The sequence below is a fragment of the Hemitrygon akajei genome, chromosome 9 (assembly GCF_048418815.1).
Source record: "Hemitrygon akajei chromosome 9, sHemAka1.3, whole genome shotgun sequence".
In the NCBI taxonomy this organism is placed as follows: Eukaryota; Metazoa; Chordata; class Chondrichthyes; order Myliobatiformes; family Dasyatidae; genus Hemitrygon; species Hemitrygon akajei.
In genome coordinates, this window is record NC_133132.1 from 177,933,294 (window position 1) to 177,949,282 (window position 15,989).

Below are 15,989 nucleotides of genomic sequence, written 5' to 3' on the forward strand. Positions count from 1 at the left end.
GGTCCCCACCGGCCCTGCTGTAACACTGATTGCCTTAATGACCGACCTCCTGGTTCAGTCTTCGAAGCCCCCACCTTTCTTGTGGGTTCCAACACTCAATCAGTGTCCACTGCCGTGTCTGAAGGGTGTCTCTCCAGACCTGTCTTTTTATCCCTACTAACGGGCACTCAGCTATCCATCAATCCTGAATGACTGTGTCCATCAAATCAGGCCTCTCCTTCAGTCCACTGAGGAATGTTATTGAGCAAACTATTGTCCTTGCAGTGAAACAGTAAATAATTCAAAAAGGAGTCACAATATGGTTAATCAGCAATCTCCCCCTCTCTCTTATCTGTCGCCGATATTCTTGCCGGTTTTTCGTCTCTCTTTCTCATGATCAGCTTAACAACGGTAATAGTTCGTGGTTCTCAGGAGGGGTGGTTGGAAATGGTTAACCCTTCACCCCATGGTCCATCAGGTCTGTTCATCACTCATAACAATAGGCATAAAAATATATTTCAGGCTAGACCAATTTCTCATTTTGAATGTTTCTCTGTCCTGAAGAAGGGTCTCTGACTGAAACATCAACCAGAGGTCATGGGTTAAAGCTGAAAGGTGAAAAATTTAAGGGGAACATGAGGGAATCTTCTCCACTCAGAGGTATGTGAGAGTGTGGAACAAGCTATTGGTGCAAGCGATGCATGCAAGCTTGATTTCAAGATTTAAGAGAAGTTCGGATAGGTACATGGAGAGCTATACTCCCAGTGCAGGTTGGTTATAGGGATGACTTTCAGCAGACTGAAAAGCTTGAGCATGTAGATAATAAGAAAAAGGATGTGATGGAGTTTTTGGAAAGCATCAACTTGGATAAGTCACTGGGACCAAACAAGATTTACCCCAGGCTACTGTAGGAGATGAGGGAGGAGATTGCTGAGACTCTGGCAATGATCTTTGCATCATCAATGGGGACCGGAGAGGTTCTGAAGGATTGGAGGGTTGCGGATGTAGTTCCCTTATTCAAGAAAGGGAGTAGAGATAGCCCAGGAAATTATAGACCAGGGAGTCTTCATTCAGTGGTTGGTAAGTTGATGGAAAAGATCCTGAAAGGCAGGATTTATGAACATTTGGAGAGGCATAATATGATTAGGAATAGTCAGCACGGCTTTGTCAAAGGCAGGTCATGCCTTACAAGCCTGGCTGAATTTTTTGAGGATGTGACTAAACACATTGATGAAGGTAGAGCAGTAGTTGCAAGGTATTTGATAAGATACCCCATGCAAGGCTTATTGAGAAAGTAAGGAGGCATGGGATCCAAGGGGACATTGCTTTGTGGATCCAGAACTGGCTTGCCCACAGAAGGCAAAGAGTGGTTGTAGACGGGTCATATTTTGCATGGAGTTCGGTGACCAGTGGTGTACTTCAGGGATCTGTTCTGGGACTCCTACTCTTCGTGATTTTTATAAATGACCTAGATGAGGAAGCGGAGGGATGGTTTAGTAAATTTGCTGATGACACAAAGGATGGGGGTGATGTGGATAGTGTGAAGGGCTGTCAGAGGTTACAGCAGGTCACTGATAGGATGCAAAACTTTGCTGAGAAGTGGCAGATGGAGTTCAATCCAGATAAGTATGAAGTGATTCATTTTGGTAGGTCAAATATGATGGCAGAATATAGTATTAATGGTAAGACTCTTAGCAGCGTGTAAGTTCAGAGGGATCTTGGGGTCTGAGTCCATAGGATACTCCATATGATTGCCTTCATCAATCATAGAATTGAGTTTAGGAGCCAAGAGGTAATGTTGCAGCTATATAGGACCCTGGTCAGACCCCACTCGGAGTACTGTGCTCAGTTCTGGTTGCCTCACTACAGGAAGGATGTAGAAAACATTGAAAGGGTGCAGAGGAGCTTTACAAGGATGTTGCCTGGATTGGGGAACATGCTTCATGAGAATAGGTTGAGTGAACTCAGCCTTTTCTCCTTGGAGCGATGGCAGATGAGAAGTGACCTGACAGAGGTGTATAAGATGATGAGAGACATTGTTCGTGTGGATAGTTAGAGGCTTTTTCTCAGGGCTGAAATGACACAAGAGGACACAGTTTTAAGGTGCTTGGAAGTAGGTACAGAGGAGATCCAGGGTTAAGTTTTTTATGCGGAGAGTCGTGAGTGCATGGAATGTGCTGCTGGTGACAATGGTGGAGGTGGATATGATAGGGTCTTTTAAGAGACTCCTGGATAGGTACATGCAGCTTAGAAAAATAGAGGGTTATGGGTAACCCTAGGTAATTTCTAAGGTAAGGACATGTTCAGCACAGCTTTGTGGGCCAAAGGGCCTGTATTAAACTGTAGGTGTCTATGATGGGAGTAGACATTTTAAAAAGGGAGGAAGACAAAAGAAAGGAAATTATAGGCCAGTTAGCCTAACCTCAGTGGTTTGGACAATGCTGGAGTCCCTTATTTAGAACAAGGTTTCAAGGTACTTGAAGTCTAATGATAAAATAAGTCAAAGTCAGCATGGCCTCTGTGAAGGGAAATCTTGCCTGACAAATCTGTTGATGTTGAGGCAGTGGATGTCATTTACTTAGATTTCAGAAGGCACTTGATAAGGTGCCTTACATGAGGCTGCTTAACAAGATAAATCCTATAGAGGAATGGCTGATCAGAGGAGGAAGCCAGTGGGGATAAAGGGATCCTTTTCTGGTTGGCTGCCAGTGACTAATGGTGTTCTTCAGGGGTCAGTATTGGGACCGCTACTTTCCCCATTGTCAATAATCTAGATAGTGGAACGGATGGCTTTGCAGAAAAATTTGTGGATGATACAAAGATAGATGGAGGGGTAGGTAGTGCTGAGGAAGCAATACAATTGAACCAGGACTTAGACAAATTGGAAGAATGGGCAAAAAAGTGGCAGATGGAATAAAGTGTTGGGAAATGTATGATGATGCAATTTGGTAAAAGGAACAATAGTGTGGACTATTATCTAAATGGGGAAAAGTTTCAAACATCAGAGGTACAAAAGGACTTAGGCATCCTCATGCAAGACTCCCAGAAGATTAAGTCACATGCAAATGCAATGTTGGCATTTATTTCAAGTGGAATAGAATATAAAAACAAGGAGATAATGCTGAAGCTTTATCAGACAATAGTCAGCCTGCACTTGGAGTAACAGCTTTAGGCCCCGTATCTCGGAAAGGATGTATTGTTGTTATGGAGATAGTCCAGAAGAGGTTCACAAGGATGATTCTGGGAATGGAGGGGTTAACATATGAGCAGATTTTGGCAGCTTTAGGCCTGTACTCACTGGAATTTAGAAGAATGCGGGGGGGATCTCATTGAAACCTACTGAATGTTGAAAGGACTAGATAGGGTAGATGTGGAGAGGATGTTTCCTATGGATGGGGTATACAGAACTAGAGGGCAGAGCCTCAAAATTGAGGCAACAGAAGTAATTGAGGCAACTTCCCTTTGCAACAGAAGGAGAAATTTTTTTAGTAAAAGAATAGTGAATCTGTGGAACTCTGCCACAGACTGTGGTGGAGGCCAAGTCTGTGGGTATAATTAATGCAGAATTTAATAGATTTCTGATCTGTCAGGGCATCAAAGGATATGGTGCGAGGTCAAGTGTATGGGATTGAATGGGATCTGGGATCAACCATGATGAAATGGCAGAGTGGACTCGATGGGCTAAATGGCCTAATTCTGCTCCTATGCCTTATGGGCTTATGGTCTTAAATGGTTTGGGCATGGACTAGATGGGCTGAAGGGCCTGTTTCTGCACCATACTTCTCTAAATAAATAAATAGGTAGATAGATTGATTGATAGATCAATAGATAGATAAGACAGATACAGATGGAAAGATAGACATAGATAAGATAGATCAAAATCATATCAAATCAAGCTTAGTTGTCATTCAAACCATACAGGGATACTACCGAATGAGACAGTGTTCCTCTGGGGCCAACATGCAAAAGCGCACATTCAAAATAACGAGAACAGAAAAGAAAGAACATAGTCACATTAAAAAAAACTTCTTTAGTCCAAGACCCCGAGCGACATCCCACAAGGTGATGGTTCCCAGCAGACAGATAGATAAATAAATAAATAATGCTGAGGAAATGAGTCCTTGAAAGTGAATCCATAGGTTGCGGAATCAGTTCAGTGTTAAGGTGAGTAAAGTTATCCCCTCTGGTTCAACAGCCTGATGGTTGAGGGTAATGACTGTTTTTGATCCTGGTGGTGTGAGACCTGAGGCTTCTGTACTTCCTTCCCAATTGCTGCAGCAAGAAGAGACTATGACCTAGATGGTGGAAGTCCTTGATGATGGATGCTGCTTTCTTGTGCCAGCGTCCATCCCCACTCCCACCAGTTTTTCGCTGTCTGGTCTGTATTTGCACTACAGCTACGGCCAATATGCCTTCAGTGCTGGAGCACTACGGTAGAGTAACGGCAGCGTGGCAGGGGTGGAGGTTAAGGGTGGGTGCTACCATTAGAAAGCAGCATCCATCATCAAGTACCCCCACCTTCCAGATAATCTTGCTATTACAGCCTGGGGAGTCGGAGTTTCGAGTTTAATCCCGGCATCCTCTGTAAGGAGTCTGTGCCTTCTCCAGAGCACGCATGGGGTTCTCCAAAGACGTACCGGTTGGTAGGTTAATGGTCACTGTAATTTATCCTGTGATTAGACTAGGGTTAAAAACAGGTGTGTTGCTGGGCCGGAAGGGCTTGGTCTGCGCTGTATCTCTAAATAAATAAATAGATGTGTTATACTTCCCCACGCAGCATACCCAGTTGCTTATTATACTTTAACACCTTACGGACGTTGGAATTTAACCACGTTAGAAAAAAAAGTTGCAAAGGCGAGTCCGATTCCTCGGGAGAGTGAACCCCATTCAGTCTCGGGTTCAGGTTGAGCATCAGTGACGCTGATCGCAGTACCAGCGTGACAGCTCGGCTAAGTCATTGGTGAAGCTAATTACACCGGAAATAGGAAGCGCTGGGCTCTGTAATAGTTTGGTGCGGTTTGGGTGTCCTCGCAATGATTCTGTCAAGGAAGGCAACCCCTGGCTCCAAACCCAGAGGACTGGACTTGATGTCAGGGTTGGAGACAGAGACGTTGTCCCGGATTGAATCGGTTAAATGGACTGAGTTCAGCGCTGGACTGGGCGGCGTTTCGGTTTAAACTCTAGTGGATTCCGCTATTCACCAGCGACGTGAGGCTGGCGGAATCGACTCCCCGGCAGGACAGTTCACCACACTCGTGCTGATATCTGTTCAAAGCGGATCGCGCCGGAACGGGGAGAGCCGTGGCTACTCGTATTCCAATGACTCTGGTAATCACTTCATCCTGCTCTCTATAAGACTGATTCTTGTCAGTCTGGCGGCGAGGAAGAGGATGGGAGGTAGGGGCGCATAATCGTTCAGCAAGTTGATAGAACCTAAATGCGAGTCACCGACTGGCTTGTTTAATTTTGGGAGGAGTGGAGGTCGGATGCAGGAAAGGCCAGTGCTACAAACAGAACCGGCCACTAAATGTCTAAGGCTCCTTCCACACCCTCCCTCGTCAATTTGCGTGAACAAGGATGCAAGCAACTCTTTGCACTCGATCGCATTATTGTTTCAGTTTAACGATACGGATTAAGCAAGTTTGGATCACCACCTAGCAGCAGTTGAATTGTTTTAAATGTCGGATCGTCCGTTCCTGATAGAACGCGCTTGACAACCATGACGAGAGAACTTAAAACACTTTTTGAAACAAGTAGCCGCGAGTGAAAAATCGATATTATAGAATAAAAGAACTGATTACTGGCAAAAGTGTTCAGATTGTTGCAATGTGGGGAAATTTGTGGAGAAGTTGCAATGGTTTGTCTCGGTTTCGAGGGCGAGCGAAATGCGTACCGAGAAAGTCGACGCAATGATCACTTGTGAAGATACTTTTCTCTCCCAACAAGGCGGCCACTCTGAAAAGGCAGCGGGTTCTCGAGATCTTTTTTTCCCCCAGTACTTGCTACTGTGTTCCTGTTGTTTCCAACTTGGCACCACTTCCGTACCGACTCTGCTTCACTCCCCGTTCGACGCTGTGATACTGCAGCGAGCGTCGGAGCTCTCGGCTGTTCACTTCGCTGCTTTTGTTGTAATTCCTGTTTCGGAGGCAGAAACATTTTCCTCCTCCTCCTCCCCCCCACCCCCGCGCTTCCTCCTTCCGCGTGGTTGCCCTGCCTGCATGGGTCCAGAGAGCCATCAAAGAAATCCCCACCAGACTCGGCCGCCAATCGCGTGCCGGGGATGCTCTTCCCCGGCCTGGGTTGCCATGGTTCCTCACATCAATCAAGAGGCAGGTAGCCAATTGGTGGCCGGGAACCGGCGCGCGCGCAGCGTCGGCTTTTCCCCTGCTCGCGCTGGCTGCCAAAGATCCGGGCTCGATGCAAGTTGTCAAAGGCTCGGCTCGTTTAACAAGTCAGATCATTCCGGCTTCGCAAGTCATGGCGACCACAGCATCTAATCACTACATTACGAGCGGCAACATCCTCACCTCCAACTCCATCGTGCACGCCGAGCCGGGGAGCATGCAACAAGGCACAGCCTACAGGGATGCACAGAAACTGGTCCAGAACGATTACATGCAGAGCAACGGGCACCCTCTCAGCCATGCTCATCAATGGTTAACAGCGCTCTCGCACGCCGAGGGATCCCCGTGGTCGGCCGGCGTGGCGGCCAGTCCGCTCGGCCAGCAAGACATCAAACCCGCGGTGCAGTCGGGGAGGGATGAACTCCACAGCGGGGGCACCTTGCACCACCGGCCGCCTCATATGGTGCACCAGCATGGGAACCACCATGGAGCGTGGGGCAACACAACTTCAGCTCACATCCCCAGCATGGCATCCAACGGCCAGAGCCTCATCTACTCGCAGCCGGGCTTTACGGTCAACGGCATGATCAACCCAGCTTCGACTCAAGGTATGCACCATGGCTTGAGGGAAGGCCACGACGACCACCACCACGGCGACCACAGTCAGCACCACCAGCAGCACCCGCCGCCGCACCACCATCACCAGCACCAGCACCAGGGTCACGAGCACTCGGACGAGGACACCCCTACCTCGGACGACCTGGAACAGTTCGCCAAGCAGTTCAAACAGAGGAGGATCAAGCTAGGATTTACCCAGGCCGACGTGGGACTCGCTCTTGGGACGCTGTACGGTAATGTCTTCTCGCAGACTACCATCTGCCGGTTTGAGGCGCTTCAGTTAAGCTTTAAAAACATGTGCAAACTCAAACCGTTGTTGAACAAGTGGCTGGAGGAGGCCGATTCGTCGTCCGGGAGCCCCACCAGCATAGACAAAATCGCTGCCCAGGGGAGGAAGAGGAAAAAGAGGACCTCTATAGAGGTGAGCGTCAAGGGGGCCCTGGAAAGTCATTTTTTGAAGTGCCCAAAACCCTCGGCCCAGGAGATTTCCACTCTGGCGGACAGTCTGCAGCTGGAGAAGGAGGTGGTTAGGGTTTGGTTTTGTAACAGAAGACAAAAAGAGAAACGAATGACTCCTCCCGGAGGAGCCCACCCCGGAGCCGAGGATGTATATGGGGCCAGGGACACCCCGCCGTCACATCATGGAGTTCAGACTTCTGTACAGTGAATGCTGTCCCCACACGCTCTTTGTTCATTTAATTTGTTCTTTTCTTAAACGAACAGTTTAAAACACCGGACTATCGTTGCGGTAGAACATGTTAATGATGTGGTTTTGACCTATACAGACGGAGCTGGCGGGCAAATGGAGTGAGTATATAAATAATAACAGAGGCACTGATTATACATACCGTTAGAAAGCTGTGGGGAGACACAAAACTGCCCAGGATAGAGCTGCGCCCGGAAAAAGGCTGCTAGTACTGTTAATGTGTCAGGTAGAAGAGGTGTGTGTGTGTGTGTGTGTGTGTGTGTGTGTGTGTGTGTGTGTGTGTGTGTGTGTGTGTGTGTGTGTGTGTGTGTGTGTGTGTGTGTGTGTGTGTGTGTGTGTGTGTGTGTGTGTGTGTGTGTGTGTGTGTGTGTGTGTGTGTGTGTGTGAGAGAGAGAGAGAGAGAGAGAGAGTAAGCCAGAGGGAGATTTGGCTAAAGGAGCTGCAGTTTTGATTGTTACACGAAAAGGTAAAAGGGGCAAGGAAATTCCAATACACTGCTCTCCGGACTAGCCACTATTTGCGGGGTTGTTTCAAAGAAAATCCCGACCGAGTGGGAGACATTTCTCCTAGGCGCTGAATTGTACAAGACAAGAGGCAGTGTATGTGAGCAGAGAATAGGCTGTGTCAGTCAAGCGGAGAGGGACCTCAGCTCAAACGATACAGTTCTCGCCGGGAACTGAAGTTGGGAGCTGCGAAATTGCAAACAGAACAAATCCACGTAAACACAAAGAAGTAAATAAATAAACTATAAATCGATACATTTCAGGCGCTATAAAGTATTACAGATCACGACTCAAAGTTTTACCCCCCATGTTTAATAAAAACTAATTCCGGTGGCAAGAAACACAATACACTTGATAGGAGAGGACAATTACAAATATGCTAGCTAGCGTCTTCACGCCTCCGAATTAGCACTGTACTATAATGAAATAATAAAATTGCAGAGTCAAAATGTTGTAGTTCCTGCCACATTTTTTTCGAAAAAAAATATATTACAGTATAAAACATTGTACTTATTAAATGTGCGTCTACAATCTAACATAAAAGCAATCCCCAGTCGGATAAAATGAAACAAAAAAATCCTTTAAAACATATCAGTATATTGCGCTTTCTTACAAAGAACATATCCAAACATTCAAAATTCTAGAAAAGGTGTGTACATATTTGAGATATTTTGATGTGGTGATATGATTGTAATTTAACCGCAGATATAGCAATTCCTAAAGACAATAAAATTTAGTAAGGTGTTAGAAAACATTTAAAAATATATTTAAAAATAACACCGGGTCAGATAGGTTGGTAAAGACAGAAGTAACCCTGAGACACGAACTAAATTCTGTGTCGGTTCGTTTAGTAAAATGCAGTTGAAAGTGGAAGACTTTGTTAGAACCTTTTCTCCTAGGTTTATGGAGAGCGGTTATCATGCACATCTTATACCACAATGTAAATATGTTACATAAATTTGTCTTTTGAATTGAAGAAGATAAACATAATCTGAATGATTTTTTTCCTTGTATACATTTTTCCATAATGCTGCCCAGGGAATTTTAATATCATTTTCACGTGGCCTGCCTCAATGTATTTATTTCTTTTAAAGAAGTTCTGAAAACTGTTTCTTCTGTAGTTTTAATTGATTAGATGTTATATGTGGGATGTAAAATTTTCGTTATGCTCCCCCCCCCCTTTGAAAGATTGTTTTTGGTACCTTTCAATGTGTCTTGTGAAGATAAAAGAAGGAAATCAGAGTCCCTTATATATTTATGTTAAAGTAATATTTTGTTACTTACATAAAACAAGCGATCGCACAACCTTCAAGTCTAATGTGGTGGTTTTGTGGGGAATTCTCTTTTCTAAGCGAGTGGCGGGAGCGCATAGTTTATCCACTAACCTTGTCACAGGCTACAGTGTTATTCTGATGACAGCAACAATATAATATTCACTTCTATAACACGGCAACAACTGTACAAAGAAAATCCCAATAGATAGTGGGGGTGGAGGGGGTGAAGCGCACTCAGAACCTGAAATACATTATCTTCAAAATATCTTGATTTTGAAATGTAATTATTTGTGTGTGTCCGTGCAGAAACACAATATCTTTTAAAATCACTCTATAACACCTGCCCGTGTGACTGCGCAAGCAAGTATTTTCTTATTTACTGAATCGGCGTGTTTAATTAATAATCTTAATCCCTGTTTGAGTGAATCTTGCAGATAATTTTAATTATAAATACGAACAGTGGTGCAGATAAGTAAATATATGATGGTTAAAAGTGATCTGCATACATTTTGTATATGTTGCAATCTATATATGCTATAAGATATTTTAACTAATATATTATGGTGACTAGTTTCAAACAGGATCGTTTATTCTGCACGTGTTACCCCCTCTTAAATATAAAACTAATGGTGATTTTTAAAAAATCATACACATATATTTTCAATTAACGTTTGCAACATTTATTTTTGAATTGGCTACAATATTTGATAAATCAGCTTTATTTATAGTATTAAAAGCAGCGGGAGACCAGTTCACTTCTACGCTAGGTCAATATTACACGCGTACAGAACATATTCAGCTAAATTATCTTATCAATACAGAGAGGAATTTGACAGAAAGAAGAAGTGTTTTCTGACCATAAACGTGCTGATCGGGTGAAATATTTCAGTTGGGTATGGATCCGGGATTATTGTTCAATAGTTGCCACTGCGTGTTGAGCAAGGGACGTGAGTGCCCTCTAGTGGCCAGCGCCGCATAGAGGTTGGTGATCACCGAGCCGCTTTCTTCCCGAACGATTCAGTTTCACCTGCCGTCGTTTACTCCGGTTGCTGGTTTTGTAGCGAGAGCATTTATTTACACCCACTGAGAATTTATCAAGCATTTCCTTAATACGGAAAGTAAATATCCTATACACCGATTATTTGGGAAAAGTAAATAGATAATCGCGAAGGAAACTATTACATCTTTTACCCCTGAATATTATTTCGTTATATACCAAATACTGTGCCAAACTTCAGGAAAGTCGTAACTATATTCGTAAAATGAATATGTTTAAACGAATAGCGTAGAGACGCGTTAAATACTTTCTGTTCAGGTCCCGTAGTTGTATTGTTTTAGACTTGAAATCTATTGTGTTGAAGTAACTACACAATATGTAAATATGAAAAAATAACTAATAATCAAATAATACCAGCATTTAGTAAATTGCTTTTATCTGATTACACTAAATTTAAGCTTGCACACTCAGCGTTTCTGGATTACCCTCAGTGTTAAACGCGATGGTTACTTGAAAGTTGTCCAGTCGACAGAAAATAATGCATGTTCTCTCTTTTGCCGAATTTTCTTCAGTTGTTTTGTCTGATATTGTATCCTCCTGTAAATTAGTTTCGCACCAACAAGTGAAATGAAGCTGTGTAACCAAAAAGCCAGAGTAATTGGTTAGCTGCTAGATCTAAGTTACGGGTGTAATTTCACTCTTAAAATGAATTATCAAATTAAGATCCGGTTATTTGCTTGTACGGACTGTTTGGAAATACTATGCTTCAAATCACCCTACCCCACTGAACCCCAGATTTTTAACAATTTCACAGTTTAATTTACCACAGTGACAATCCCAGAACACTAAAACTAGTCAAAGAAAGAAATGGCTCAGTTTAATTCCGTTTACCAATGGTATGCTTTGACTTTCCTGGACGGGAAGGGAGAAATTGCTTTAGACTTCAAGTACAGATTGAAGGGAGACGCATTAGTATAATTCAGTACAGTTATTACACTACAATATTTGCGCTGTCTTGTTTTGCTGTGTGGATGTGATGTACATGAACTATATTCTGTAGTAGATGTACGGTAGAATGGCAATACGCGATTCTCTGAAACACAGTCATTTTACTTTGATGTAAATTACGTCCTTGGGAGTAGGGGTATGGGGTGAAATTTGAGGCCAGGCCCTATTCTTTCCGTAAGTTTCCGGGCCGTTTAGTTGCGGATGGATGGGTGGGGATGGAAGAGGTAAGGGGGAGGGCAAGGGTGTAATTTTGCATCGGGCAGAGGAAATTTGTTACTGGAAACGTGGCCGATAGATACCAAGGACACGACTACGCAGTGTCATAACTTCAGAGATTTGTAGTTTGAGGATGTCTGGAATAATAATTTACTAGTACACAGTGATATTCCAAAATTCAGTTTGATAAAGCCGCAATGTTTATATATTTTAATTGCAGGTCTATGTATTTTATCTTGTCCAGTTCAAAGTAAATTTATTATCAAAGTACATATATGTCACCATATGTAACCCTGAGATTCGTTTTCTTGCGGGCATTTTCTTGTGGTACTTTTATTTTAGATATATAACGTGTTGCTGCTGGAGCTGACGTGTGCTGGTTTGGAACTTGCCTCATGTTCACAAATGCGAGTTACTTATTTACTTATTGGACATGTTCTGTCCATAAATAAATAACTCGGTCTGTTGAAACTGTCCTCCCAACCACTTCCAACCCCACTGTTAAATATTCTAACGGCTTGTTTTTAACACAACGCACAGGATAATCCAAGGATTCAGGGGAGATAAATTCGAAACATTGAGTGAAATCACTCAAATTAAAACGCGTGGGTCTCTTAATTTGACCTGTATTTTGGGACATTGTCGGTTGTGTGACTAACGAGTTCGTTTCATTCCGGGATACAAAAAACAGTTTAGTTCACAAAATGTTGGAGGAACCCAACAGTACGTCCAGCATTTTATGTGTTTCTCTGGGTTTCCTGTGTTGAACAATGCATTTGCCCCCGGTTAATCAAGGGGACAAATCAGGGGTATGTCTATGCTCCAGTTTCCACAACTATACCAAACGGATTCAGGACTACTGTGGTAAATGCTGATTCGTGCAAACGCACGAATGAAAGCAGCGGTGCTAACATCCCCACTAGTGCAAGCGTTTGTACCTACCAACTCGGCTAAAACAAGGGGACAGAATTATAAGGAGACATTGATGTGAATCCTGGACACAGTTATAGGATTATACCGACACATTCTGCGCAATTGAATTAAGCTGTTACGTAGGGGTCCTAAAAATAACTGAGTATGATCATTAACTCAAAGCGCTGATGAGCGATGCCTTCAGATCTACCCATCTAAATTCAAGATTCAAGATTAATATTGTTTAATGTCATTTCCAGTACACAGGTGTAAACAAGAAAAAAATAATTATCACTCCAGATCCGAGCAGCACAAAAATCTAAGATAAGATTTTAAAAAACACAATAAATATAAATACATAAGATGGCTTATATACATAGATTGATTGTATGTCCATAAAGTGACGATAGTCATAGGAGTGTCTGTAAATAGGTGACGCCGACAGGAAATGATGAAGTAGTGGTGTTTGGAGGTGTGGAGGGTGAACTTCCAATTAAAAATAAATTTGAAAGCAAAGGTTATTCATATTATTAAGATGCATACAACTGTCGGAGACCTACTTATTTAAATACGTATGGATACTTTGAAAGTTCAATGCATCGCCCATATGACATGATAATTGTGTAAGCGCACGCGCACACATTTCAAAGATTAAGAATATGTCTGTGAACAAAAACTACTTGGACACGCAGACATGAATATGGATGATACAATAAAGAAAAACGTAAAAGAGAAAGTTATAGAAAGTGCATGCAGCTGTAAGATAAGGGACCAGAATGCATATTTAAACACCTTTAACACGTACCGATGCGCGCGCACAGACACGCACACAATCATTGGTCACAATAAGGAGAAAGTTATTGGACCTCAGTAGAAAGGCGGTTTAGTAGGAAATCCCGTATCACATTTCATTGTCGATGGCTTTGGAAAACAGAGCCGTATATTAGGAATGTTTCTTAGACCGTAAGAATTAAGCCAGGGGATGAAGTTTGGGATTAGATACAATTTGATTTGCGCGATAGGAAATGTTGCCGGCAGTGATGAGACCGCAATACATGCGAGCAGAATCAGGCCATTTGACACATCGAGTCTCATGGCTGATTTATTATCCCACCCAACCCCATTCTCCTGCCTTACTCCGTAACCTTTGATGCCCTAACTAATCAACCTCCGCTTTAAAATATATCGTCTCCAAAGCAGTCTGTGGCAGTGAATTCCACAGATTCACCATCCTCTGGGTAAAGAAATTCATCCTCATCTTTGTTCAAATGGACGTCCCTCAATTTGGAAGATGTGCACTTTGCCTTGTGTGGTTCGCTATAATAATTATTATTCACCCAAATGTTTATATTTTACTTTTTTAAATCTACACTTCTTGCACATTTGTCAACGGAAACGCTTTATTTTGAGAAATTTAGACACAATGTGTTTTGTCTGATTTAACTTGATTAAAAGATTAAGAAAACTTTCTTATGTACCTTAAAATGACCCCGCATTTTACACAGATCCAATATACCAGAATAACAACAATGCACAGTTTATGCTATAGGTTAAGCCTCCCGTATAAATTAATTTGCTCATCATTCAGTCTTATCTTTACCCTAACAAGATTCAAGATTGTTTACTGTCTTTTCCGGTGCGCAAATGTAAAGGAGAACAAAATAAGAGTTACTCCGGATTCGATGCAGCTGAAAAATCACAATAAGATAAAGAACACAATGTATGTATATAAGATAGCGTGACACTAAGCACAGGAGTTTCTCTACATAAAGTGACTCTGACAAGAAATGATAAAGTAGTGGTGGGTGGAGGTGTTGATCAGCTTTGCTGCTTAGGGAAAGTAACTGTTTTTGAATCTGGTAGTCCTGGCCCCAGTAGCCTACCCCCTGATGGGAGTGGGACAAACAGTCCACGAGCAGGTTGGCTAGGTTCCTTCATGATGTTACTGGCCCTTTTCCAGCACCTTTCCGTATGTGTCCTTGATAGCGGGTAGGCTGGTGCCGGTGATGCGTTGAGCATCACCCATAATACGCGTGATATCTCTGCTAATACCTTGAACGATAAATCGTTACTCCATCGATATTTTCAGACACAAAGTCTATAGCACATACTGCTCTGTAAAACAACTAACAAAGGCATGAAGATATTCCTCTTGGCCGTTCTACACAGGAGTTTGCTCAGAATTGTGTTCGTGTCTGTCCCGTGAAAGACTGCGATTGTAACGCTGGCATTGGGTATTCAACGGTTAACTAAATATTAGTTCAAGTTGGCAGTTTTCTTCCTTATAAACTAGGTCTTTTGCATCTTGGTGTAAATCAAAGCATTGTGGTCTCTACTGGGAAAAATCCCTGTCCCGCACACCACTCTATCTGGGGCGGGGGAGGGGGTCGGTACCAGGAACAATTCCTGTCCCGCTCGCCACTCTATCGGATCTGTATTGGGAACAATTCCTGTCCCGCACACTATTCTACTGAGAGACAAGACTGTTTGTCTCAGTTTAAAACGGACGAAGACTACAAGAGCAGTAAATAGATAAGGCCGATGCAGTTTTGCTTCTGTGTGTTAAAAGTTATTCAAAGTCCTTCAAATTAGCATGCGATATCTTTGGATTCAAAATAAATAATATATAACGCCGGGGTAACAGATACTTAGAAATTCTGTTCTGGAGGCAAAGTTGTTGATTTTAATGGAAACGGTGGTGGGAATTCTTCCACCTTCATCCTTATCGATGGTCAGTAATCGCGATTCTTTGCGAGGGACAATTTCTGCTGCAGTCTTACCCTGCTGCCGATTCACAGCACAACCGTTGTGGGCGTCTGACTTTCAATAATAATTTTATTGTGGATGTGTACAATAATTACTGTATCTGTTTTAAAACTTCAGCATTGCAAATTTCCTGCGGGTGTTTTGGTTCGGCGTTGCTACTCAGGGGGCTGGACAGACTAGTTTAATATGAGTTCAGTCGATGCAGTTAGCAATCATGTTTAATGTTGACGGGAATTGATAATAAGTGTGGTCCATTTGTGCGCGTGCACCTGCGGCGGGAAAGGTTGACTTTCGAGGGATCGGGTTTCGAATCTGCTTTTGTACATCGATAGTAAAGGCGCGAGTTCATACAAGGTCAAGTTATGATTGCTCATTGTACCGACCAATCTTTCATTCGCAGAATTTCGTATGAAATACTGGTAGGAATGCACACCGACGTAGCAAATTGTGCGTCCAAATGCCGAGAAAACTCGTCAAAAGATTTCTTTTTCAGAAATAGTTGTCAACTGTGAAAGAAACCAGTTCGAGTGAAGTCTATATGCCAGGGATTTAACGATTGCTACCATCTGTTCCAGTATATGCCGCTAACAAATTTGTAGCAAAGGTACATTGCGTCCGAAATGTTTCCTCGCCTGGACGAAGTGTTCTAATTCAACAGAACCAGAA

At 43.0% G+C, this 15,989-nt stretch overlaps 1 protein-coding gene across 2 annotated transcripts in view; it reads left to right on the forward strand.

The window, feature by feature from the left end:
* Positions 1 to 4,785: 4,785 nt before the first annotated feature.
* The window catches only part of pou3f2b (POU class 3 homeobox 2b), a 101,563-nt gene continuing 90,359 nt past the window's right edge, over positions 4,786 to 15,989 (forward strand). The window contains exon 1 of one of the 2 annotated variants that reach the window (XR_012100350.1): positions 4,786 to 7,748. Coding sequence is in view for 1 of the 2 variants with exons in the window: in XM_073057523.1 (XP_072913624.1) it covers positions 6,397 to 7,608 (1,212 nt within the window). In the remaining variant the exon portion in view is untranslated. Of the gene's footprint in view, positions 9,458 to 15,989 lie in introns of those variants that run through there. The other variant, XM_073057523.1, reaches the window with a different exon arrangement.